Source organism: Hemiscyllium ocellatum, chromosome 13, assembly GCF_020745735.1.
Source record: "Hemiscyllium ocellatum isolate sHemOce1 chromosome 13, sHemOce1.pat.X.cur, whole genome shotgun sequence".
In the NCBI taxonomy this organism is placed as follows: Eukaryota; Metazoa; Chordata; class Chondrichthyes; order Orectolobiformes; family Hemiscylliidae; genus Hemiscyllium; species Hemiscyllium ocellatum.
In genome coordinates this window covers 2912062-2927879 of record NC_083413.1, presented here as the reverse complement: position 1 = coordinate 2927879, position 15818 = coordinate 2912062, and the positions used below count along the sequence as shown (strand labels likewise).

Genomic DNA, 15818 nt, shown 5'->3' with positions numbered 1-15818 from the left:
AACACAGCAGTAGGCCATTCAGTCCTTGAGCTCACTCAGCTACTCTAGACCATGGCTGATCACCTATTGGAACACCATTTTGTTTGCATTATTCCCATCTCCCTTCGAGTGAAGAAATTTCTCCACATCTCCATCGTCTGTGTGTGATTGCCTATAGGAGATTACAAACCCTAGTTCTAGGCTCTTCCACCAGCAAACTTCAATGCAGCAGTTCAGATGTCATAGACAGTGACTCAGCATTTACTCTTCAAAGTTCCTGAGAAATGTTAAAATGTTCCAATGAGATCACATTGCATTCTTTGAACTCCAGAGTACATAGGCTGATTATACTCAATTTCTCCTGTAGTACTGGAAAGAGGAATGTAATTTAGTTAGCCCTCTCAATCCAAGAAATAACCTAGTGAATCTTTGTTCCACCAAACATACTCTTTAATTATTTATCTTGCTGCATGGACCTCCAGAGTCTGAACACAACACAGTTGCTTCCAAAGCCTGAAGTCTACACTTGGAATGACCTAGCATGGGGATCTTTTGAGCAGCAAGCTTACAGTAAATTTTGATCACACCTCTTTTAATACAAAGTTCATTCTTACTTAGCAATGGAAACCAAAATTGCGGACCCATACTAAGTGTGGTCTTACCGAAGCCCTATATAATAGCAGCAAGGCTTTCCTCTTATACTTATATTCCCATGCAATAAAGGAATACACATCATTTGTTTTCACAATTGCTCGGGGCACCCACATGTTAATTGTGGAATTATTACACAAGACATAAAAACCCCTCTGCATGCCAACATTTACTAGTCTCTCACCTTTTAAAAACACTTATTTTAATTCGCTCTGCTGATTGTCCAATGCTGAATGTAAGATAGAACATTATCTCCAATAGCTTGAACCCCAGTCTTGAGCAACAATGTCCCAATGTAACACTTACAGATGCCTAATGAATCCAAATATACTCATTGCATCACCCTCATTTATCCTGGCAATTACAACTTCAAAATGCAATTTTGTCAACTATAATTTATCTTTCATAAAACAGTGTTAACTTCTCTAATTGCATGAGTTTCTAAGTGTCCTGTTACCATGTCTCCAGCATTTTCCCTTCCATTGACATCTGGCTAACTGGGAAATAGATCTCAATTTTCACTCCCAATCCTTTTGTTGTATTTGTTCTTTTCCAATTGATGGGGAACATTCAATAATTCTGGAAGATCAAAACCAATACATTGTCTGCAACTCTTTTAAAAGCCCAGGATGTAGGCCATTTGGTCCAGGGGATTAGTTGGCTCTTCATGTCATTATTTTGAGAGGCTTTTTTCCTTGCTAATGTTATTTACTTTAGTTCGTCACTCTTATTAGAATGTTGGTCCCCACATTTGCATGGGAATCAACATTTATATATTCTACTATGAAGATACACATAGAATTGTTCGGTCTTTAGTCCCACTGGTTGGGGAGAACAGAGCTAAGTGATGAAAATGCTAACACCACTTAGCCATTGGTTTCCTGACTCTGTTTCCACCGCCAACTATTTATGTCAGGCCAGCGGTTAGAGGTGCTGGAAACTTAAAATTCACCTGATCCATTATTAACTGGAGTTAAATTGTTCGAGCACTTTAAGGAATATATTGAGATTTTGGTAGGGGCACTGGTGCTGCACAGTGGATCAGGGAAGATCAGGTGCATGCAAACAAAATTCAGCACAGAGTCAGCCTTCGCTCCCCCAGAGAAATCAGTGGACAAAAGGCAAAGAGGAAGCCTCTGCTTTGGGCATCCAGGTGCCATCAAGTCTGTGCAGATTGTGGGAACAATGTCTGTGCTCACCAGAACAATGTAGTGATTATCACCCTCCCGACAACACAATTAGACAGCACAGTGAGCACAAGGCAGCCAGCAGCTGGCAACAGCTTCTTAGCTTAATGTCAGGCCCAGTGGCAAAGAGGAACAGAACATCCACAGGAAAGGCAAAGCCCCAAGAATCAGGAAGGCAGAGGAAGGTTTCAAGGGGCAAGATGAACACAGGTACCACACTCACAGCATAAGAGGCAATAGTCTAGTGGAGACTCTGGTAATGTTCTGAGGACCTAGGTTTGAATCCTGCCATGGCAAATAACAGGATCTGGATTCAATTAAAAGTCTGGAATTATGAGTCTAGGTGATGACCATGAGACTGGTGTCGGTTGTAGAAAAAAGAAACCCATTTGGCTCACCAATGCCCTTTAGGGAAGGAAGCTGCCATCCTTACCTGGTCTGGTCTACATGTGTCTCCAGACCCACAGCAATGGGGTTGACTCTAAGTTAGGTAAGGATGGGCAATAAATGCTTTTCTCGCCAGAAACATCCAAATCCTGTGAATTAATAAAAAGACCTGCCAGTGAAGACTGAGCTATTGGGCTATGTCAGAGAAGCAGTGCCATTGGAGATGGAGACACTCCGGGCAGGTGGTCCCAGATTTGCCTCCTTGTCGAGGAGGACAGCACATCTTGCAGAAGTTTTCACCCTGGCCTGTTCGCTACAGTCAAAGTCACTGTGGCTTTGAAATTCTTTGCCTCTAGATCTTTCCAAGGAACTGTGGATCTTCAGAGTAATTTGCAAATAAGCATTTGGTGCTGTATATAAGTCCAAATTTAAACCCCTCCTTCAGTACAGAATCCCTCACACCCAACATGAAATTCCATTATCTTGTGATCCCTTCTTGAAAGGATAATTTACAAGATTTCTAATTCATTCTGTCTAATGATAGCACATTAAATCTAAAGATTGCTGGCACTTTCTAATGCCGTGCCTTCATTACAAGAACATTTGAGTTCAGAAGTAGGTCTTTTATTGCAGCTTTGCAGGACTTGTGGCAGCACACCGAGTGCAGTTTTGATCTCCTTACTAAGAAAGGATATACTTCCCAGAGGGAGTGCAATGAAGGCTCACAAAGCTGATATTGGGATGGTAGGTCTGAGCAGAGATTAGTGAATAAAGTCCCAGCCAAACCAGAGTTCAGAAGGGGGAAGAGGAATCTGATAGAAATGCTTAGGACAGGGTTGAACAGACTAGACACAGGGGGGATGTTTTCCTTGGCTGGGGACTATAGATTCATGGTGCAGAGTCTTAGAATATGGTAGGCCATTTAGGAATGAGATGAACAATGTTTTCACATAAAGAGTAGTGAACCTGAGGATTATATATCAGGGGTACATGAGAAATCAGGAATATGGCATTATGATAGACAATGATCAAGCCCCGATAATACTGATTGGTGAAGTAGGCTGAAAGGATTGAACCATCTATTCCTGCTCCTAGTTTCCATGTTAATGCAATAGGTTCCTATTTGCTGTAATGTTGAATAGACCACTTTTCATCTCTGGATTGATGTCCAAGGCAAAATGTCTGTTTGGAACTGAAATAAATGGGTGGCATGGTGGCACAGTGGTTAGCACTATTGCCTCACAGCGCCTGAGACCCGGGTTCAATTCCCGACTCAGGCGACTGTGTGGAGTTTGCACGTTCTCCCCGTGTCTGCGTGGGTTTCCTCCGGGTGCTCCGGTTTCCACCCACAGTCCAAAGATGTGCGGGTCAGGTGAATTGGCCATGCTAAATTGTCCGTAGTGTTAGGTAAGGGGTAAATGTAGGGGTATGGGTGGGTTGCGCTTCGGCGGGTCGGTGTGGACTTGTTGGGCCGAAGGGCCTGTTTCCACACTGTAAGTAATCTAATCTAAATGTGATCAGCTGACCAAAGGGAATGGAAAAGGTAGGGATGACTACATAATTTATATCCATTTGTACCACACTTCATAAAATTAGTTTCCAGCCTTTAATTTTCCAATATCACAGACCCTCACCTTGACCGGAAGCATGAGCAGAGAAACGAAAAAATCTGCTAATGTGCTCCCAACAAGGTCATGTGTAAAAATCACAAAAGACTCATCCTTTCTTTGTAATACAGCTCTCCGTTCCAAGATTAGAGTGGTGCTGCAAAAGCACGGCAGGTCAGGGAGCATCCAAGGAGCAGGAAAATTGACGGGGCAAAGGCCAGCCCGCAACGTCGATTTTCCTGCTCCTCAGATGCTGCCTGACCTGCTGTGTTTTTCCAGCACCACTCTAATCTAGACACTGATTTCCAGCAGTCCTCACTTTCTCCTACCCATTCCATGACCACAGGTTTGAAACAGGTAGATTCAGAGTTGGCCACTGAGAAAGTGTCCATTTGCCATGGGGTGGCAGTACAGACACACTTTAGGAAACTTAGTTAAAATTTCAGACAGTATGAGTCAACAAAGCCTTCTGCACAACAAGCAGATTTTTGTTATTGTTTAAGAAATGTATTTAAAAGCAAACTAGACAGCAAATAAGGCAAAGTACAGCAGCAATCATTGCACTGTTGAGCTGGATTACCAAATAGGACAAGGGTTGACAGCGCCTGCCAGAAGCTTCTTTGGTCATTTGTCCATCACAACAGTTTTGTGGAATGAATGGCCATTAGAATTTCTCATAATCCTGAATGAACTGAGGACTCAAACTTGACGGCACTCAATTGTAAAATATAAAATAAAAAGTAGTACATTGTCACATTCTGGCATTGATGACAAAGAGGAATCCATATTGAAACACTCTCCAAACAATATGTACTTAGCATAAACACTTTTGGAATTTATTTAGATGCATTTAACAGGAATTTCTTTTCCCTATTACCTTTGAGAAGAAATTGAGAAAAAAACATGCAACACTGCTATATTTTCTGGAGGGGCAAGATGGTAGAGAGACTGATTCTGCCACAGTCAAAAACATAGAAGAGATTACGTGTGCCTCTAAATTATAGCTGCCATAGAGTCATAGAGATGGACAGCATAGAAACAGACTCTTCAGTCCAACCCGTCCATGCTGACCAGATATCCCAACCCAATCTAGTCCCACCTGCCAGCACTTGGCCCATATCCCTCCAAACCCTTCCTATTCATATACCCATCCAAATGCCTCTTAAATGTTGCAACTGTACCAGCCTCCACCACACCCTCTGGAACTCATTCCATACATGCACCACTCGCTGAGTGAAAACGTTGTCTCTTAGGTCTCTTTTATATCTTTCCCCTCTCACAGTAAACCTATGCCCTCTAGTTCTGGCCTCCCCCACTCCAGGGAAAAGACTTTGTCTATTTATCCTATCCATGCCCCTCAGAATTCTATAAACCTCTATAAGGTCACCCTTCAGCCTCCGATGCTCCAGGGAAAACAGCCCTAGCCTATTCAACCTTTCTCTATAGCTCAAATCCTCCAACCCTGGTAACATCCTTGTCAATCTTTTCTGAACCCTTTCAAGTTTCACAACATCTTTCCAATAGGGAGGAGGCCAGAAATGCACACAATATTCCAACAGTGGCATAACCAATGTCCTGTACAGCTGCAATATGACCTTCTAACTCCTGTACTCAATACTCTGACCAATAAAGGAAAGCATACCAAACGCCTTCTTCACTATCCTATCTATTTGCGACTCCACTTTCAAGGAGCAATGAACCTGCACTCCAAGGTCTCTTTGTTCAGCAACACTCCCTAGGACCTCACCATTAAGTGTATAAGTCCTGCTAAGATTTGCTTTCCCAATACGCAGCATCTCACATTTATCTAGATTAAACTCCAACTGCCACTTCTCAGCCTATTGGCCCATTTGATCAAGATCCCATTGTATTCCCAAGGGTTCAGAAATACCTGGTTGGGCACTTACCATGCCAGGGCATACTAAGCTACGGACCAGAGCTGGTAAATGGGTTTAGTAAAGGGGAGGTGATGCCCAGTGGTATAATTGTTGGATAGTTGATCCAGAAACCCAAGCAATGATCTGGAGAGCCAGATTTGAATTCCACCATGGCAAATGATGGCATTCGAATTCGATTTTTAAAAATCTGGAATTAAGAGTCTAATGTCCTTTGGGGATGTAAACTGCCCTCCTTGCCTGATCTGGCCTACACGTGACTCCAGACCTACAGCAACATGGTTCATTCTTAAGTGTCCACTAGGCAATTAGGGGTGGGCAATAAATGTTGGTCTAATCAGTGATGCCAACATCCTGTGAATGAATAAAAAAAATAAGTGCAGCTTGATGTTTGTTGTTTTGCTTTGACATGGTGGGTGAAAGGGCCTGTTTCTGTGCCGTATGAACCAGCTCACTGAACTTCAATATTGGGAAAAGAATAGTGATGTGCTTTTCTCATCCCATGGAGACATAGACAAAAACAAAAAGTGTCGATAAACTGAAGTGACATTGCTGCTGGACTCATGATCCAGTGACTCAGGTTATCATCCAGGGATCTGGATTCAGGTCCCACCATAGGGATAAGAAATTGTAAAAATCAGAAATTATAAATCTCATGATAACCATGAAACCATTATTAATTAATTGTCATAAAAACCATCTGGTTTGCAAAAGCTCTTGGGGGTAGGGTCAGGTGCATCAAGAAATTAGGAAGGCAAATGGTTTATGGGCCTTCATTGCAACATAATGGAAGTTGAAAAGTAGAGATATCTTACTGCATTTATACAGGGTCTTCATGAGATCACACCTGAAGTGATCACACTGTATTCCATGCAGTGTTGGTCTCCCAGATTGAGAAGGGATATACTTGCCATTAAATGAGTGCAGGGATGATCAGGGCTGATATCAGGGTTAGCAGTACTGTCCTATGTTGAGAAATGGGCATGCATTCACTTGAGTTTAGGAGGAGGGTGAATCTGATTGAAACGTATAAAATTCTAACAGAGCTGGGCAGACGAGATGCAGGGAAGATGTTTTCCCTGGTTGCGGAGGCCAGAACCAGGGGACAGTATCTCAGGATATGGTGTTGACCATTTAGGACTGAGATGAGGATAGGTTCCTTCACTCAGAGTCAGGAACCTGTGGAATTGTTGAACACAGAAAGCTGAGAAGGTTAAATCACTGCACATATCTAAGAAAGAGGTAGATTTTTTTTGATTTTTATAGTTATTGGGAGAAAGCAGAAATATGCTATTGAGATAGGGGATCAGCCATGGACCTTCTGTTTAAACCCTGGAATTCCCTCCCTAAGAGCATTGTGGGTCAACCTACAGTGCATGGACTGCAGTGGCTCAAGGGGGCAGTTCACCCCCACCTTCTCACAAGCAACTTGGAATGGCAACGAAATACTGGCCAGCCAGCAATGTCCACATCGCAGGGGTAAATTTGAAATAAAAATTATTGAATAGTGGAGCAGGCTTGAAAGGCCGAATACCCTACGCTTGCTCCTGGTTTCTATGAGAGTCCAATAAGAGAGAAAACAAAGAGATAGACAAAATTAATGATATTTTAGAAACTTTAGAATAACTACCTGGAAGAGAAAGCCTCCCCAGTTTTGATCATGGGTTTGCGAGCTGGACAGATTGAAGGGCATTCCAACAACAAAAAAGTCAATGCCATTAAAAAGGGTCTATGAGCTCTTAAGAATGTCTGTGCTGGGCTTAAGTTACATTTACTGTGTAAAAGCCACAATTTCTTGAAACTCATAGGATGGCTAACAGTGATGTTTTCACTAGGTCAACAGTAGATTGCCATAATCAACAACTAATGGGTACCACCTTTGCCACAACCTGCCTGCGCATTAATATCCAGCATTTTCCCAGGAAAGTTTGGCCATATTAAGACATTCCCATTGATGTCATAGTGCTCGCACTTTGTGTACTATTGTGTGTAGATAAAATGTCATGAGACTGCTTGTAGGACACAACAGTAAGTATTTTAAAAAAGTTCAAATCGACTTAAAATTCTCCTCACAATGGAGCTATGAATTGAATTCACAATAACACATGGGAAAAAGCTAACGTAGTCCACATCTAATGATTTCTTCACGCAAATGGACATTCAGACTTCCCCAACCATCTCCAAACCTCCTCTTCCACTGTCCTTCACCATCCTTCTAGCGACAGACAGCACAGAGCAAGGAAGAGTTGAAAAAAACTTAAGGGAGAAAAAGTAAATTGCTAGCATTAACCAATTCAACAGAGCTCCAGGAGGCATTGTATTTTCTTTAAATATTTCAGATATTTTTGTTTCAAGTTTTTTTTTAAAAGTTCATTTTTCTAGGATTTGGGCAGATTTCCTGAACCACTGCATCTGCTGTGGGTAGACCTACAATGCCCTTAGGGAGGGAATTCCAGGATTTTGACCCAGTGACACTAAAGCAACGGCGATACATCTCCAAGTCAGGATGACGAGTGGTTTAGAGGGGAACTTGGAGGTGGTGATGTTCCCATGTACATGCTGCCCTCGTCCTTCTGGATGCATTGCTGCAGGTTTGGAAGTTGCTGTTTAAGGATCCTTGGTAAATTTCTCTGCAACAATCCTGTACATTTCATCCACTGCTGCTACTGAGTGTTCAGTGGTGAAGAGAGTGGATGTGGTGCCAATCAAGTGGGCTGCTTTGTTCTGGATATAGTCAAGTTTCTTGAGCTGTACTCATTCAGACAAGTGGGGAGTATTCCATCATGCTCCTGATTTGTGTCCAGTTGATGGTGGACAGGCTTTGGGCAGTCAGCAGGTGATTTACTCATTGCAGGATTCCTAGCTTCTTGTAGCCATTGTATTTATGTGCCTAGTCTAGCAGAGTTTGTGGTCAATGGTAAACTCTGGGTATACATAATGTCACCATATTTCATATATGCATTAAAGTTATAGGGCGGTTTCAGTATTCATGTCTTCTCAAACAATAAACTTAACATTACATCCCATTTAGACATTGTATACTTGAGGTCTAGAACGTATTAGATTATATTAAGGTTAAGCATGCACAGAATACCACTGATCAACATGGAGTAATATATTTTTGAAAGCAATCTCACCATCAATTACAAAGAGAAGGGAATATTTCTCCCTTTGACCCAAAGGGAAATTGCCTTATAGTTGGGGATTTAAAAACCTGTTGTCCATTTTCCAATTGGTTTTCCATGCTGGATATACTGGACCCAAATGAATATATTTTCTCATAAATTACATATACAAATCCAGACAAGTGCAAAATTAGTGCTTGGATTTCAGAAAGATAAAAAGAGTAAAATAGCCAAAGAAACACAACATACCACAGTCGTTTAGACTTGCCCGAATTGCTTCTTCTAATTGTTCCTCCTCAGTCATTCCTCCTGTATAGTTTGTCCTGTGGTTTGAGGCATCATTGTAACCAAAGTAACTAAAATCATAGTAACCAGAGTACCCTAGGGTTTACAAAAATAGAAAAGCTCCGATTAGGACAATATAAGTGGGGGGAAACACGGCAAGCAGACTACTCATTTCATTTTTTAGTCCATGGCATAATAAGCAAAAAACATTGGCAATGCCAGATAAATGGCATGTTAGAGTACATTAAGTACATAAATTAAAGGAGATAAGAAAGTTATTGAACAAACAACTATTTTGATATTATTTGAGGCCAGGACAGAGTAGAAATTCCCCTTTCCTTCTTGACAGGAATGCCATGGAATTGATCAAGCCCAACTGTGAAGGTAAATGGGGCCTTGGTTTAAGGTCACTCTAAAATCCAGGCCCTCTGATGATGCAGCACTCATTTGTGACAATCTCGCGTTTGTCCTCAATTGACTGGGAATGGGGCTTGAATTCAAACTGTTCTGGCTCGAACAACAGTATTATCACCAAGTTATGGCTGACACCCTTTGTAAGAAATTGGAAACTTGCTGTAAAGATATTTATGAAGGACAGGCCAATTGAATAGGAATTTCCTTTCAGTAAGTTGCCAGCTACAGGGAAAACACTCCATTAATCCATTTGCTAGTTCTACATTCTAGTTATGTCTTTGGGACAATAATGGATCACATCGTTTTGGGTAAGACATAAAAAAGGAACAAAGGGAAGCAAGGAATGCAGTTATATCATGAGGGGCTTTTGGCTACACGGTGAGATCATGGTTGATTTCTGACTGAACTCCATACATATGGTTTTGGACACATATACTAATACCCTTGGAGAACAAATGTAGGATTTTAACTTTGGACCGTTCTCAAAATTTAGTGTAAATCTTTACTTTAAAAAATGTTCATCAGGAAGCTTGAACAGAATAAATTCTTATTATTTTTATGAAGTTGAAGGCATGCACTGTACCTTTAAGAGTGTGAATGCTGTTCGGTACTGAGAACTTACAACCGCAGTCTCAGTGTGCATTGGAATATTGAAAATATGTAACATTTGGCTGTGAAATACATACCTGAGTTGATTGCTGTTTTGACAACAATTTGAATTTAACAAGTTTAAATTACGCCCCAGGATACAAAAACACAACTGAGTTTGAATTTATCGTTTTGCCAACATTGAACCAATGAGATGATCCGATGTTGGGATATAAAAAAATGCAGGCACTTTAAAAATCAGATGGAGCAACTGCCATCAAGAGAGACCTAAGACATTGAAACCCTCTCTATCAAAGAGATCTTTTCACATGAAACATCTTCACGGTAAAAGAAAGAGGACGACACATGCAGATCTTCAGCTGGAAGGAGAAAGACACCGAAGATGACCGCTACTGTCCGGTTTTGAAATTAAGTTGATATAATTTTAATAAGTGTTTTATTGGAACAGTATATTATTGAGTTGGATGCAGGTAATAAGCAATTAAAAGAAAGGGGGGGCTTAGAGTTCTGAAAGGTTGTTGTTTAATGTTCACTTTTAGAGTTAAAGAATAAATTAATATCATTTTCTTTAAATTATGGAATTTGGAGTTCTCTGCCACTCATATTTTAACAGATTACAAGGAAGGTGAGCTTTATTGAGTGTTTGGTTTAATTAATAGAAAGGTTCACCGCCGTGTCATAACAGCTTGGGGGCTCGTCCAGGATTTGTAGAAGTTGAGTCTGAGATTTGGACAGATTTGGGATACGAGAGATCCTAGCAGATTTAAACACTTGCTGATTAATGTCCTAGATCTTCAAATAAAACATAGGTGAGAGAATTTGTTTAATTTCGGTTACTTGTGGTTGGTTAATTTAAAAGTGAGGGAAATGGCTCTTAACATAGCTAAAGAGGTTCTGGGGTTTGAAGATGCTTCCCAAATTTGCCAAGAACGTTTAGAAAGACAGAGGAAGGACATACTTTTAGAATTAGCAAATACATTAGAGTTGGGTTTAACCAAGAACAAAAGGAAAGCTGAAATGGTAATGGAGTTAGTCAAGAACTTATGTGTATCAGAGAAACAGACAAGTGCAGTACAGTTAGAAAAAAAACATAAATCACAATTGAGGAAAATTATATTAGAAGATTTTAAAAAAAGGAAGGAAGAGCCATGTTAGAAGAAAAAAAGAGAGAGAGAGAAAGAGAGAGAGGAAAGATTCTTGGTGAAGGAGAGAGAGACAGAGACAGAGATGAAAGAGAAAGGGAGAGAAAATTTGAACTTTAGAAGAAGTGAATTTGTCAGGAAAGTCAAGTTAACAGAATGGATATGAAGAGAGAAGGTAGTGATGCATACAAATATGCTAAAACATTGATATCTTTCTCATCAAAATTTAGCAAAGTCTTTATTTCATTTGAAAAATTGGCTAGGCAGATGGAGTGGTCAGAGAACTTGTGGATAATGCTAGTTCAAACTAAGCTGCTAGGCAGATCCAGGTGAATGGTCAAGTGATTATGCAGATGTCAAAAAGGCTGTTTTGCGTGCTTATGAATTAGTACCACAAATGGATAGAGAGTGGTTCAGAAACATAAAGGAGGAACCAGGTCAGAATCAAGTTGAGTTCAAAAGAATTAAACAAAGTAATTTTGATTCATTTAGATTAGATTAGATTACTTACAGTGTGGAAACAGGCCCTTCGGCCCAACAAGTCCACACCGACCCGCCGAAGCGCAACCCACCCATACCCCTACATTTATCCCTTACCTAACACTACAGGCAATTTAGTATGGCCAATTCACCTGACCCGCATATCTTTGTGACTGTGGGAGGAAACCAGAGCACCCGGAGGAAACCCACGCAGACACGGGGAGAACGTGCAAATTCCACACAGTCAGTCGCCTGAGTCGGGAATTGAACCCGGGTCTCAGGCGCTGTGAGGCAGCAGTGCTAACCACTGTGCCACCATGCCACCCACGGTGGGTGCAGGCCTTAAAAGTAAAGGTTCTGAGAGACGTTATTCTGCTGGAGGAGTTCAGAAACTCACTTCTAGAGATAAGAATTCATGTGGATGAACAGGAAGTTCAAGAAGCGAGAAGAGTAGCAGACATGGCAGATGAATATGGATTGGTGCATAAGGCAAACTTTAGCTTCCAGCAAGAATTGAATCCTGTAAGGGATAGAAATTGGGAGAAGGGGAGATCCTACACTGCAAAACAAAGATTAGAGCACACTGGTAATCGTTCACCACAGGTTAAAAAAGAAGCCCAAGAGGGTGGAAAGGAGGTGAAAGGCCTCAGGTGTTTTCACTGTAATGGACTGGGACACAGACAATTCCAGTGCCAGGACTGGGAAAGGGTGCTTTCACTGCCAGAAGGTGGGACACGTAAAGACATACTGCTGGTTAGCAAAGAAAGGCATTGTGGGAAAAGAGACAAAGCCAATGGCAATAGCGAAAGTAGCAAAGACAAGACAAGATGTTGATGCATAGTCAGAAAATGAATCAGAATTTATTCTTGAGGTTACTATCTGAAAGATAGAATTCCAAGATGAAAATGGAGACTACAGCAGGTTAGTGCAGAGGAGAAACGGGCCGAAGTGCACCAGATTGCGTGGCCAGTAACATACAGACAGGAAGTGACACGGGGAGCACATGAACTACCTGTAGGAGGTCACCTAGGGGTACGGAAGACTCAGGCTAAGGTACAAACACATTCCTATTGTCCTGGGATGCACAAGGATGTGGTTAACCTTCCCCATACATGTCATAAATGCCAAGTGCTAGGTATGCCCCAGGCAGTAATAAAACTAGCACTTTTGTTGCCAATTCCTGCATTTGAAGAACCTTTCATGCAGCTATGATCGTGTAGGTCCCTTTCCCAAAACTAAAAGTGGGAACCACCAGCACTTGCTAACCATAATGGATGTGTCTGCAAGATTTCCAAAGGCAATTCCATTACGGAGTATTAAAGGTGATAGAGGAGTTCGTAGCTTTCTTCAAGCAGTATGGGGTTACCCAGAGAGATTCAGTCAGACCAAGGGTCCAGTTTGACTGCTAGGTTGTTTAAGGAAGTCAGGGATAGCTTAGGTACACAGTACTTTAAATCCAGTGCATATCATCCTGAATCCCAGGGAGCTTTGGAAAGTTAGCATCAGACTCTGAAGACCATGTTAAGAGCATCCTGTCAGGATTACCCCAATGATTGGGATAAAGGTATCCCATTCATATTGTTGGCCATTAAACATGCTCAGTTTACTCCCTTTGAGTTAATATTTGGGCACGAAATGAGAGGACCTTTGAAATTAATTAAAGAAAAATTAAACTAAAGACTTAAGTCGGATCAAAGTCGGAGACCTCATACTTGGATTATGTATCTGAGGTGAGGGAGAGATTAATTTGATAGGTGAGTTAGCTAAACAGCACCTGAAGAGGGCACAGCATAGAATGAAGCAAGTGGTAGATAAAAACTAGAAATTCGGACACTTTCCAGTGGGGATGACACCAGTGGTAGGAGATTACTTCAAGACAAGTTTGGTGGTCCCAATTAAATTGAGAAAAAGTCGAGTCAAATAAACTACCTGGTAAAGATGCTGGACAGAAAAAAAAATCTATTGGGTATGTCATATGAATATGTTGAAACTTTGTTATAATAGATAGAGAACTGAAGAGACAGGTGTTAGTTACTGCCCCGCTGTGCGAGGAATCAAACCCAGATGTCATGAAGTTTGATGTGCATCAAAATGCATTAAGTAAAGAGGAAGTCCTTGAGGAGTGGGATAGGTTAGTGAACTCTGTCTCAGGAGCAAAGGACCCAGTTGAAAGGTTTGCAGCAGGAATAAGATGGGGCGGCCAAATACTAATGTGCATGAGGTGGAAGTAGGGAATGCTGATCTGAATTGTTTTGACAACAATTCAAATTTAATCAGTTTGAATTATGCCCCTGGATACTAAAACCCAATCAAGATCGAATTTATTGTTTTGTCAACATTGAATCAATGAGACAATCCGAAGTTGGGAGAGAAAAAGGCAGGCACTTTGAAAATTAGACAGAGCAATTGTCATCGAGAGAGACCCAAGACATTGAAACCCTACCTATCAAAGGGACCTTTTCATTTGAAACATCTTCACAGTAAAAAGATGAAGTCACAGGGAGATCTTCAGTCGGAAGAAGAAAGACACCAAAGATGACAGCTGCTGTCTGGTTTTGAAATTAAGTTAATGTAATTTTAAGAAGCGTTTTAATCGAACAGTGTATTGTTGTAGAGTTGGAGGTAGGTAATAAGCAGTTAAGAGAAAGGGGGGCTTAGAGTTCTGGGAAGTAGTTGTTTAATGTTCATTGTTAGAGTTAAGTTGATATTAATTTCTTTAAATCGTGGAATTTGGGAGATCTTTGTCATTCATATTTTAACAGATTACAAGGTGAGGTGAGCTTTTCTGGGTGTTTGGTTTAATTAACAAAGGTTCAATATTGGGCTTGCAAAAACAATTTGTGCGTATTCTCTATGGGACACTTTGCAGGACTGCTTTCAGTGGATTCATTTAAAAGACAACAACCAGTAACGCACTTTAGAACATAGGTTCTTGTCATACACTGGTAATGTCCTTCCTTCTATTCCAGAAGGGTCAAGTTTAGGTGCCAGACTTGAATTTCTCTAGCAATTTCTGTTTGTGTTTCAGATTTTCAAACATCCACTAATTTTTTTTTATTATAACTGAAAACAAACTGCTTGGCTGCTAATGAACCAGTTTTGCAAACTGAGCGAGTAGTGTCTGGAGGGAGATAAAATACTCACTCTTTGTGGTTGGAATCTGCTAGGAAGAGAGAGCAGGAGTGAGACACCGGAGTTTGGTGAGGAGAGGAATATTGTGTAATCAGCTCCTGGATTGTTGTCTGTTGTGGGTAAGGTTCACAAAGACAGGAGAACTGGGCACCACGGAATGCTCCTCCTGCAATTTGTGAGAAATCAGGGACACTTCCAGTTACCATGGCGACAGTGTATGCAGGTAGTGTGTTCAGTAATGAAGCCCCTGAAACTGCAGATGGAGTCACTATGGAGCATCCCTAAGGCTGAGAATGCTGTGGAATGTCAGTGAGGTGGTCACACCGTCGTTAGGGGCTACACAGACAGAAGAGAAAGTGTGGGCAGGCAGTGCAGGAGTGTCCTGTGCCCATCCCCCACTCAAACAGGGATACTGGCTTGCAATGGCCACTCGGGGGGAATGGCCACTCAGGGAACAGCAGCAGCAGCCAGATCAGTGGCACCGTGACTCAGGGTCAAAGTGGAGGCGAGTATTAGTGAAAGGGAACTCTACAGTCAGGGAGGGCACAGGTGGGCATTTCGATAGTTGTGAGCAGGACCTCTAGGGCTGTAATCTTGGGATTACTCCAAGTGCCACATGGCAGTGAAGCTGGGAATAGGACGATAGTACAGTTAAATACATTGCTAAAGAGTTGGTGCCGGAGGGAGGGCTTCAGGAATGGGGATCATTGGAATGTCTCCTGGACTATACAAGGAGGACAGGCTGGACCTAAACTGGAGGGGCACCAATGTCCCGGCAGGGAGGTTTGCTGGTGCCATTTGGGAGGATTTAAACTAGAGTGGCAGGGATGGGGTTGGGGGGAACCAGAGCAGTAGGTCAGCAAGGAAATGACCGATGAGGAGTCACAGTCTAAGGACAGTAAGGGTAAGAGAAAGAACAGACAGG

The 15818-nt window shown here is 41.6% G+C and overlaps 1 protein-coding gene across 2 annotated transcripts in view; it reads right to left on the bottom strand.

Moving 5' to 3' along the window:
• Positions 1 to 15818, bottom strand: part of rhbdd1 (rhomboid domain containing 1) — an 80012-nt gene that overhangs the window by 19967 nt on the left and 44227 nt on the right. For both annotated transcript variants that reach the window (XM_060833979.1, XM_060833978.1), the window contains exon 6: positions 9081 to 9212. In XM_060833979.1, coding sequence (XP_060689962.1) covers positions 9081 to 9212 — 132 coding nt within the window. The remainder of the gene's footprint in view (positions 1 to 9080; positions 9213 to 15818) is intronic.